Below are 12,114 nucleotides of genomic sequence, written 5' to 3'. Positions count from 1 at the left end.
GCTTACTATGTGCAAAGCACTGTTCTAAGCACTGGGGGGGATACAAGGTGATCAGGTTGTCCCATGTGGGGCTCACAGTCTTAATCCCCATTTCACAGATGAGGGAATTGAGGTTCAGAGAAGTGAAGTGACTTGCCCAAGGTCACACAGCACATATGCGGCAGAGCCGGGATTAGAACCCATGACCTCTGACTCCCAAGCCTGAGCTCTTTCCACTGAGCCACGGTGAGGTGAGAGATCCAGCTCTCCCCATCTCGAAAGCCTTTAGGAAACGGCATCTCCTCCAGGAAGCCTTTCCCGATTCATTTGTAATCTTTTCGATTAATTTCCGTTTTGGGACTAAACTAGATTTTTAAAGGAAGATTTGGAGGGAGGATTGAGGAAGGATGGGTGATGATCTCGAGGAGATGGAATAATGCAGATGTTCTGCCTTAAATTGGAGTAGGGGAAGGGAGGGAGGTGATAAACTCTATCAGTAGCCCCCTTCCAATTCAACTCCCTCAACTTCCCTCACTCCCCCACATTGTGTGCATTCTAAAATGTGGGAAGGCAAGAAAGAGAGAATGTCCTGACGTGGGTTCTGGGCCCCACAGCTCTTTTACTCGTCACCCAAACCACCCTCTCTGTTTTCGTTTCAGAATCTGCCTTGCCAGGAGGAGGAGAACAGAGCATGGCAGCACCCCTTTCACACAGGCAGCCCCGTGGCGACTGGGCCGTCCTCCCCGCAGCATCAGGGTAAGCTCGTCCTGTTGTGGGATTTGGAGAACGATGATTTCACTTGGCTCTGGGCTCACCTTTCACGATGGTATAGATTTGGTGACCTCAGTGGGTAACTGGAAAGGCTCTGGGAGGTGGTTGGGTGCATCAAGTGATGCTCTGCACCTCCCGGGGGTTGTAGTGATTGTGTCCACACGAACCAGGAGACGGTTTTGTAACAGAGGGTTTGGAGCATCCAGCGTGGTGATGCCCCTGGTGAGATAAGATAGATTTTGGCAAGGGGAGGTGACTGGAGTCACAAAAACCAGCTGAAAAGGAAATAGATTAAAGGGGAATCCTGATCCCTTCAAAGCAGAGCACACCACACTTGCTTGTGAACTTTCTTGGGGCAGTGAAACTGTAGCTGCTCACGTAGGATGAGGGAGAGGGCAGTGGCAAAAAACTGAGGATGCGGTGGCAGGTATCAGGTTCAAATAATACTTTTAGACTGTGAGCCCACTGTTGGGTAGGGACTGTATATGTTGCCAGTTTGTACTTCTCAAGCGCTTAGTACAGTGCTCTGCACATAGTAAGCGCTCAATAAATACGATTGATGATGATGATAGGATGAGGGAGAGGGCGGTGGCAAAACACTGAGGATGCAGTGGCAGGTATCAGGTTCAAATAATACTTTTAGACTGTGAGCCCACTGTTGGGTAGGGACTGTCTCTATGTGTTGCCAACTTGTACTTCCCAAGCGCTTAGTACAGTGCTCTGCACACAGTAAGCGCTCAATAAATACGATTGATTGATTTTAGGCAAGTAAAATTCCCAGGAGCATATGTCTTCAGGCAGAGTTCATTGGGTCAGCCAGTATTCTAGGCAATTCCAGTAGTCTCATCAGGGCTGAGTCTAGCTGTAAGCTCGCTGTGGGCAGGGGATATGGTTGTATTGTACTCTCCCAAGCTCAGTACTTTGTACACAATAGGCGCTCAATAGGAAGAACTAGAAAATTTAGTCATAAAAACCAAAAGCTTATAATTATGTGCAATCTGTTAAGTACAATACCCACCTGTGCTGGGCAGCAGCGGCATGGGAGAGACTCGAGGGCAGAGACTCAGGTTCGCTGCGCAGAAGGAGGCAATGGTAAATCAATTCAGTATTTTTACCATGAAAACTCTCTGGATACACTTACCAGAACGATTGCAGATGGAGGTGGGGCGTTCTGGGAGAGACGTGTCCATGGCGTCGCTATGGGTCGGACACAACTCGACAGCATAAGGCAACAACAACAAATACTAAGGAAAGTACAGAAGTACTAAGACAAATAGAGAGATCTGTGAGCTTCAATTCAAAGCTGAACCCATTGATGCTGAAGTTTTCTATGGGTACATGTGTGTACATATCTAGTCTATTTTATTTTGTTAATATGTTTGGTTTTGTTGTCTGTCTCCCCCTTCTAGACTGTGAGCCCACTGTTGGGTAGGGACTGTCTCTGTATGTTGCCAACTTGGACTTCCCAAGCGCGTAGTACAGTGCTCTGCACATAGTAAGCGCTCAATAAATACGATTGATAGAATAAATATGATCGAATGAATGACATTTTTTTTTACCAGAAAGATGCTTGGTGTTGAGAAACCTTCTGCCCGGCAGGTGGAGGTTTGTGCTTGTTGTAGGCGAAGTGAGCGCACAGTACTGGCAGTAGCTCCTTTAAAGGGCTATTGATTATTAGTTGGGGCTCATTAATTAGACTTCTAAGTATGTAAACTGTATTTTGTACAGAAACATGAACCAGACTGGGCATTTCCCATTAGGGAACGTGCCCCCATTTTAATCTGCTTGTTCTACAATCCGATAAATAGCTGTCGGGGCCCCTAGAAGTTCCACTCTTGGGTGGGGGCAAACTTAGTAGGAGACAGTGGCCAGAGGAGATGCAAGTGCGAGTTCCCTAAGGGTCATTTGTCACTCTTATTCATTCCCAGGGGTCTCTTTACTTGTGAGCTGATCCTCCTCTCCCATGTGGCTGGGAGACTGCATTTTTCATTTAAATTCATGGTATGTCTGTTTCTTGTTTTCAAATGTATGACGTGTCCTGGTGGAACTTTTAGACTGTGAGCCCACTGTTGGGTAGGGACTGTCTCTATATTTTGCCAACTTGTACTTCCCAAACGCTTAGTACAGTGCTCTGCACACAGTAAATGCTCAATAAATACGATTGATTGGAGGCAGCATCATACTTTGTTTTCTGTGTTTTTTTTTTTTTCCTCCAGTCAGAAAGCATGGGGGTGGCGTAGGAGGTGCTTAATGAGTCCATGAGGGGCCCAGGAGGTGGCTGGGGTCTCTTCAACTCAAAGGAATAAACCTTCTTTTCTGTTCCAATTGCTGAGGAAAAATGTACAGCCAAGAACCGCACTGCCATTCCTGGGTCAGGTCAAGATTGCGCTTCTGACATTAGCAACAGTGCATGCAAGAAAATAGTGGGTTGGTTATTTTCTTGAGCTGTTTGCCGTACAGACCCTCTTTGGTGCTGTCCAGGTGGGTGATTATTTTCCTGTTAGACCTGTAAGAAAACCACTGTATCTGCACAAACCTGTCAGTCACCCATGTTTTTTCAGCCAATCGTATTTATTGAGCGCTTACTGTGTGCAGAGCACCGTACTAAGCGCTTGGGAAGTACAAGTTGGCAACATATACAGTCCCTACCCAACAGTGGGCTCACAGTCTAGAAGGGGGAGACAGAGAACAAAACCAAACATATTAACAAAATAAAATAAATAGAATAGATATGTACACAAGAAAACTTCAGCATCAACGGGTTCAGCTTTGAATTGAAGCTCACAGATCTCTCTGTTTTAGTATTTTGTACTTTCCTTAGTATTTGTTGTTGTTGTCTTATGCTGTCGAGTTGTGTCCGACCCATAGCGACGCCATGGACACGTCTCTCCCAGAACACCCCACGTCCATCTGCAATCATCATCATCATCATCAATCGTATTTATTGAGTGCTTACTGTGTGCAGAGCACTGTACTAAGCGCTTGGGAAGTACAAGTTGGCAACATATGGAGACAGTCTCTACCCACTCTGGTAGTGTATCCAGAGAGTATTCATGGTAAAAATATGGAAGTGATTTACCATTGCCTCCTTCTGCGCAGCGGACCTGAGTCTCTGCCCTCGAGTCTCTCCCATGCTGCTGCTGCCCAGCACAGGTGAGTATTGTACTTAACAGATTGTACATAACAATTATAAGCTTTTGGGACTGTCTCTGTGTGTTGCCCATTTGTACTTCCCAAGCGCTTAGTACAGTGCTCTGCACACAGTGAGCGCTCAATAAATACGATTGATGATGATGATCTTGTACTTCCCAAGCGCTTAGTCCAGTGCTCTGCACACAGTAAGCGCCCAATAAATACGATTGATTGATCGCCTGTCCCGCCATCGACCCCCGGGCCTGGAATGCCCTCTCTCTGCCCCTCCGCCAAGCTAGCTCTCGTCCTCCCTTCAAGGCCCTACTGAGAGCTCACCTCCTCCAGGAGGCCTTCCCACACTGAGCCCCTTCCTTCCTCTCCCCCACTCCATCCCCCCATCTTACCTCCTTCCCTTCCCCACAGCACCTGTATATATGTATATATGTTTGTAGATATTTATTACTCTATTTATCTTACTTGTACATATCTATTCTATTTATTTAATTTTGTTACTATGTTTGGTTTTGTTCTCTGTCTCCCGTCTTCTAGACTGTGAGCCCACTGTTGGGTAGGGACTGTCTCTATATGTTGCCGACTTGTACTTCCCAAGCGCTTAGTACAGTGCTCTGCACACAGTAAGCGCTCAATAAATACAATTGATGATGATGATGATGATTAAATTTTCTAGTTCTTCCTCATGCCAGTAGATGGTTTAAGTCCCACCCTCTAAGTAGTGCACTTAACTGATGCCAACAGAAAAGGTAAGTGGAGGGAGGTGTTTTACAGCCTTTTACCGTGAGCAGCACAAGAGGCTGAGTCCAAGGGCCCACGCCCAGCTTGACAACCTGCCAGTGAATGCCGCCCCTACGTTCCTCCCCCTACTGCCTAGGGATTTGTAAGGGTGGGATGCTGCAAAGCCTAAATTGGAAGTTGCGGGGGAAAGGAAAGGCACCTAGGACCTACCTCTCCTATGGAGTAGTCTGACAGTAGCTTGCACTTTTAGAGTGGCTTCAGTGAGAAATAGGTGAGCACTTAACTATCACGACCTGCCTCTGGCCTGGAACACCCTCCCTCCTCATCTGACAGACAATTGCTCTCCCCCATTTCAAAGCCTTATTGGCTTATTCAAAGCCATCTCTTCCAAGATGCCTTCCCTGATTAAGCCCTCCTTTCCTCTTCTCTCTTCTGCATCACACTGACTTGCTGCTGCCTTTATTCATCTCCCCTCCCAGCCCCACAGCACTTAAGTACATATTAGTGATTTATTTCTGTTAATGTCTGCCTCCTCATTTTGACTGTAAACTCATTGTGGCAGGGATTATGGCTGTTTGTACTCTGCCAACCGTTTATTACAGTGCTCTGTATACAGTACATACGACTGCCTGACAATTATTATTGCCCTTGGAATAGGCAAGACAAAAGCTCTGAGATTACCACTGGCTTTGGAGCAGCGTGCTGAAATACGGTGAATGTTTAGTATCTGCCACACAGAATGAAGAAACACCATCACCAAGGAAGCAGTTATTGAGGTAATTGTTTTTTAAAGACTGTGAGAGGATAGCTCAATACTGTGTCTCTCTTGTGGTTGAAAGATGAGAATCAGCCAGGGGGAAAAAGTCCCACAGAGAAATTTGATCATGAAGAGTGTTTTCTATTTTCAGATTGTTTGAATGAGGGGTTCAGTTTTAACCACTCCTTTTAATAGGGAATACTCACTAAAACCAATAAAGCTGTTTTAGAAAGGGAATTTCATACTTGAATGGATTTGATCAGACTTTTCACTTCTTGCTTCCTGGTGTCGCTTGCCTGACACGCTTCAGCACCAGCCATGCCCTGGAAGCTGCGGGGAGTGGAGGGAGAGGTGTAGAGGATGGTGGCCTGCTTTATTCTTCTCTCTGCTGCACAGCTTGTTGAGCTCCTTAGTGGTCACATTTCTTTTTAATGGTATTTAAGTGCTTCTTATATGCTAGGCACTGGGCAAATACGAGATAATCAGGTTGGACCCATTTTATAGATGAGGTAACGGAGGCACAGAGAAGGTAAGTGACTTACCCAAGGTCACACAGCAGACAGGTGGCAGAGCTGGAATTAGAACCCAGGTCCTCTGAGTTCCAGACCCTTCCTTGTGACAGGAGCCACCCTATCTGAATTTTGGGTTCACAGCTGGCATTCAAACTGTATTGCAAGTAGTCCTCAAACTTAAGCCAGTTTTCAAAGCCAATTAGTGCAAGTCAAAATGTTAAATTGGAATTTTTTTCCCCCCCCCCCAATGAACAGTGTTACAGATGGGATGCTCTGTTTTTACCAAAATTACCCAGAGTTGTATTCTCAGAGGAGGAATATCTTACTGTATGCTATAGTCAGAGAGGTACTGTAATAGAAGACTGTTAAGTGCACTAACCAATGCCCTTAACCTTTCAGAAATAAGAAGATATGCGACCAACCCTGGTGACTCCACCTGGCCCTCAGGTAAGCTGTCCACACCCTGGGAGTTAGTTTCATAGTGTCAAAGCTGGGTTTGAATTTAGAAATTGAATACTGTTGATCATTTCTTGAAATGGAGAACAGGAACATTGAAATCTAGTTCTTCACTTGAAGGGAAGGAAAAAACACATCAAACTCTAGGGACAATGAATTGCTCACACTTAAGAACACCAATTATCCAAATGAGCACCTGGGCCTATGACTGTATTTCAGTGACTTACCATAACCTTTTTTTCTGGGTCACAGGCTCCATTCATTAACAAGAGAGATGAGACAATGGCCCCTTTTGGAGTTATACTGTTAGATGTCTTTGGGTTTTGCATTAGTCTTCTAGACTGTGAGCCTGCTGTTGGGTAGGGACCGTCTCTATATGTTGCCAACTTGTACTTCCCAAGCGCTTAGTACAGTGCTCTGCACAAAGTAAGCGCTCAATAAATATGATTGAATTAGTCCTGGAAGCTAACTTCCCCCCCAGCAATTGTACTTAAGTAGGGCATTTCCTACTTTAGAACTGATCTTTTTTCAAGCTACATGAAATAACCATTAAGTAGTACTTACAAACAGAACAACTCTAAATATAGGTGTTTTGGTTTGAGGTAAAGAAGGGAAGAGAGTGAACAAGTTGTGGCTTCCTCAAGGTTTCCTCGTGGCTGAGTGCTCTGAGACCCACACAAGCCTCCTACCTTTTAGAGCATGCAGTCTGGTTCAACATTTCCTTTAGGACTGGACAGACAGTCTTTTGGGCTTGAGGGTCTTTAGTAAGGGTAAAAAAAAAATATACTGGCAGGAATGACAGTATGCTTGTGGTGCTGCACAAGCCACTAGCTCTAGAATCAACCCCTCTGCCCAGATCCTTGGTCCTGAAGGCTCAGGATTGAGGCTTATCTGTCATTGCAAGGGGACATTTTATCACAAGGAACTGAAATATCACCAGTTGGCTAACTAGCAATGCTTTTCAGATGGTGATCCATTGCCAATTTTCTGCTTTTTCTTTTTCCCCAACCTCCTACTTACTGGAAATTGAGGTATTCTGGGATTTGTCAGTAGCAGGTGTTTCTAATATCACCTGTTGCCAGTCCAATCCCAAAGGCCTTTCCTCCAAGCATTGTGGTGAGGACACGGAAAACAGACTAAGTGCTAACGACTTTTCCCGAGAGTGTGATACGGTGTGAAGGTTTTCAAAAGGGAACACGTCACCAGAATGGGAATAGAAATAGATGAGCTTTTCAAGATTAGATTGAGGAAAAGAGGAGTTAAACCAGTGAAAACTCTGAGTGAAAGTAACCCCTTTCACGGTGCTTCAGTTTATTTTTCATAGGATATACTTAATTCCAACTGGAGACTAAAATCCTCTTCTCTAATATTCTAGGAAAGGGATCCTGTGCCAAAGGCAGTTTGAACGTTTGGGGGAGGAGGTTGGTTTTCAGAAATCCATACATTCCCAACCTCGGTTTCCAAGTCTTGAAAGCCTCTCAAATGACAAGGTATGGCAACAGGTGGATTTGGACAATCACATATCAACAAGTATTACATATTGCTCTGAGTTCTCAGGAAGATGCCAATTACAAGAACTCATCCACAAACCCATATTTTAAACTTCATAAAACTTCTTTATTAATATTGGGAAGTGCACTGCACTGATCAAGATTTAAAATGTATCAACAACATCAAGCATAACAGGAAATCTAATAGGTACTCCCTCTACATCTTTGAGGTGCGGCACTAAAATTTCATTTCGTTTACAATAATGATGATCCTATAATCCTTAGAGGAAGAAACACAGGTAAGTCACCAGCCCAACCCCACACATTTAAATGCTTCGTAAAATGTCTACTGCTGGGTGGAAAATAGGAATTTAGCAAGTACACAGAACCAGTTGAAAAAAAAAAATGACACCGTAGGCAAAATGGAAAAATTCTAAACAAAACAATAGTGGTTTGTCTAGTGAGCTGGCCCAGAAACCTGGTTCCTAGCAAACTTTATATGGGGCATTTTAAGGCGGCAAAAAGAGGAAATGCAGTCTCACCTTGCTTTTAAAGATGCAAATAATTACATGGATTTGGCAAAAAGCACTGCATTTTAGGTGACTGAAAATTCTCTCACCTTTGTTATATCCCCTTTCTTGACTCTCCTGCAACCAGTGAAAGGCAGATGACCAGCTTTTTTGATTTTCTTCTTAGTACAAGCCCAGTAAATGTTTCTTTCTGAGATGTCCTCTAAGTGGGAATGTAGCAATTTGTTTTCACAAAGACTCATATTTTTGGTATTACAGGTTAAAAGGAGAATAGATTTTAGAGTAAAAGCTGACTGTTCTACTATTGAGGGGAAACACGAGAAGCACAGAATTTTAGCGGGCAATCCACAGCAACATACCAAGGTAAGAAAAACCAAAAACTAAACAATGTCCATGGCTTTATTTCCTCAAAAAATGTCATTCAGTTCCTCAATCAGCCCCAGATACAAAGTAAGCTTTAAAAACATCAGCATGGCTAAACTGTATTATCACAGTAACAAGCAAAGTAGTAGGAACGGAAAAAAAAAAACCAAGTTTCTTTCACAAACCAAGCAAGGCACTTGCAGTAACTAAGTGCAAAGCTAGAAATACATTGGAATAGGTACCATAAAGCTGATCCACAGAACCGCGAGGCTTCTGTAATAAGTAAAATATAAAAGGCACTATATAATCCTTTTCCACATAACTCCACTCACTAAACAAACTGCCAATTAAACTTGGCACGAGATTTATAAAGTGCATCACCTGGCTAAATACATTTTTGAAAAACAGGCTATAGCATTGGAGTAATACCTTCATGCCTCTTTTGAAACAAAAATGTAACTAAATTCCACCTAGTTATCAACTCTGAAGTAGAGTATGGCTTTTTTTTTTTTACTGTTTTTCAGTGAATTACAATCTACACATCTAGAATAAATTCTCAACAGACTGTCTGAATTAGCAAAGTAAGAGGTAGTGTTTTGGGTACAGGCAGATTTTGCTTACTCAAGAGTTTAAATGATCTGAAAGCAAATATCACATGTAAAAGAATTACACAGATCACAGACTTGAGGGGGAGGGCCTTTAATGCTACTGCATACCCAGGAATTTTTCTAAATTTGAGAAACATACACCAGACCCAGTTATAACTCTTGTCAAACACTTTACATCTATACTGAATATTTCCCTTTCTTTTGGAATAAAATTCCAGAAGCCATTTTCATTTTTGGGTTTTAGAAGTGACCAGTAACCAATTATGAAAAGAAGACTCGGTCTTTGCAGTAAAGATAACCTGGATCTAAACTTAGACAGGTGTATATATAAGCATGCTTTAAATACAGAAAAGCATCACCATATCCTTCCATTTGACCCACCTAGTGTGATTGGTTATTACAGCTGTAGCATAAAGCTTTCAGAACTCAGTTCTGCCATGCCGTCTGTTTTCAGTATGCAGTTTGGCTAGGACGTGAGCCAGGAAGCAGGGAAGGTTACTCTGAGACCACCAGTCCTGCTTGGGCTCAACCTGCAGCATTACTGACAAAGCTGCTTGTGTGCCTGAGCGAGGTGCTGCAGTGGCTGAGCATCACAGCACCAGCCTTCCTGAACGTGAGGCTTTGCAAGAACACAACCCTCCCATCCTTAATTTCTATTTCAGAATCTATTCCTAGTTACACTGCTGAAAATGTTCATTTTTTAAGGCCGGGTAAAACAGAGCAGCACGGAACCCCTTTTCTATGCCAATAATTTAAGTTGGTTTCTGTAAACAGTCACATGTGCATTCTTCAACTTGCCTTAAATGCTTTATAGCTCCTATCCTGTGTGAAGAGGACATTTACCACCACGTATAGTCCATTCCAAACCCACTGAAACCTCAATGGTGGTAGCTACTGCTGTATTACTGTTCTTCGACAGTATATGCCACTTCAGCTACTTCCACCTCTGGTACAGAGGTTTGGGACTCACAGGCATTCCAGTCTGCGATGTCAATTTTCTTGCCAGAGCTGAAAGAAGGGATGGATATGTTTTTCAACAAACACGCTTGATTAACAAAACTTAACCTTTCTCCACACCTCCCCCTAAAAAGAACTATGATTCCCTTCAAAGCCCTACTGAGAGCTCACCTCCTCCAGGAGGCCTTCCCAGACTGAGCCCCCTCCTTCCTCTCCCCCTCCCCATCCCCTCCCCACAGCACCTGTATATATGTTTGTACAGGTTTATTACTCTATTCTACTTGTACGTATTTGCTATTCTATTTATTTTATTTTGTTAATATATTTCGTTTTGTTGCCTGTCCCCCGCTTCTAGACTGTGAGTCCGTTGTTGGGTAGGGACCGTCTCTATAAGTTGCCAACTTGGACTTCCCAAGCGCTTAGTACAGTGCTCTGCACACAGTAAGCGCTCAATAAATACGATTGAATGAAAAGAACAAAAGTTATTAACCACACATGAAAGAACTTCAGTCTCTCATTCCTGCATATGTAACTGTTATATTTCCCCAGAAATGGTAAATCAGATACTGCCAGACAAGTAAGCCATTCCCTGGATCAACTTTAGGCACTCTGAGGTAAAACCAACTTTTGTGCACACCATTTAGCAGTGTACAATGAGTTCTTAACTATCCTTACCACCAAGACAATTTCTCTCTTCTGACTTTTAATCAATTGCTACTTAGTAAGTTGCCCATAGGGTATTCATATTTTCTTGGAACAATAAATAGCACACTTCCTACTGAGCTCACCAGACTTTTCAGTGTATAACCTATCGTCACAGACTCGGGCCAAATACTCAAACCCTTTTTTCAAATAGGGAAACTGAGGCATGAAGCTGTTGAGTGACTTACGAATTTAGTCAGGAGCACCAGTCAAGCTATAGAAGAGTTAACACATGTTTAAAGCGTTTCAGAAGAGCAATCTTCTGTAAGAATCCATTCAAGTGTTTAACAATCTTATCCTAAATTCCACAGGCTGTAATTTCTGTCATTTGCTTTTGGTTTGTTCTCCAGGCCTTGAATGTATGTCAGGGTACTTTTGGTGTACACCTCATAGGGGGAATAGATCAAATAATCTCCCCTGTGCGCTCTCCACTTTGTTAATGGATGAGGAAACCTGTGGGTCATGGGCTGCATTTGGCCCAAAATGTCATCTCCCAATCTTGGCCTGACTTCATCTGCTCTACAATTTGTATTTCCTCCTGCTTTTGAATCCTATCAATCAATGGTATTCATGGAGTACCTTCTATGCACAAAGCATTGAACTAGGTGTACATTTTAAGAGCATAATATGAGGAAGGGACTGAATAAGTCATCTCCACCTGAATGGCCCACCAACTTCCCTCCTAAACTGTTGTTTTTCCCTCTTCCTTATCTTCATGTTATCATTCCCTCTCTCAAAACGTTCTGCCACTTCCCTACAGTTTTTCATGGATCTGTCCCATCCTTTCTACCTTGTTACACACTCATCTGGTTGGTCTACTGTAACAGCCTCCTTCCTGTTCTTCCTACTCTCAGGCTCTCTCCACCTCAACTTAAGCCCTTCTTAAATCCACTGCACACATCATCTCTCTAAAACACTGGTTAGAGCACAACATCGATTCTCCTGTTTCTGACCCGCTGCCATTCGCCTTTCCTCCCCGGCTTTTAACTCTCACTCCATTCAGCTTCTGCCACTCTGAATCATGTCACTTTCCTCCTTAAAGCCCTTAACAAAACCTATTCTTCAAAGCCCTTCTTGATTGATCCCCAACCCCAGTCATGACCT

At 43.4% G+C, this 12,114-nt stretch overlaps 1 protein-coding gene across 1 annotated transcript in view; it reads right to left on the bottom strand.

Annotated features, from left to right (window-relative positions):
• Positions 1 to 8,765: 8,765 nt before the first annotated feature.
• Positions 8,766 to 12,114, bottom strand: part of SNX16 (sorting nexin 16) — a 51,240-nt gene continuing 47,891 nt past the window's right edge. Inside the window, exon 8 of the mRNA XM_038745837.1 lies at positions 8,766 to 10,359. Within this exon, the coding sequence (XP_038601765.1) occupies positions 10,254 to 10,359 (106 nt within the window). The 3' untranslated portion in view covers positions 8,766 to 10,253. The remainder of the gene's footprint in view (positions 10,360 to 12,114) is intronic.

The sequence above is a fragment of the Tachyglossus aculeatus genome, chromosome 4 (genome assembly GCF_015852505.1).
Source record: "Tachyglossus aculeatus isolate mTacAcu1 chromosome 4, mTacAcu1.pri, whole genome shotgun sequence".
NCBI lineage: Eukaryota > Metazoa > Chordata > Mammalia > Monotremata > Tachyglossidae > Tachyglossus > Tachyglossus aculeatus.
This window is presented reverse-complemented; position numbering and strand designations above follow the sequence as displayed.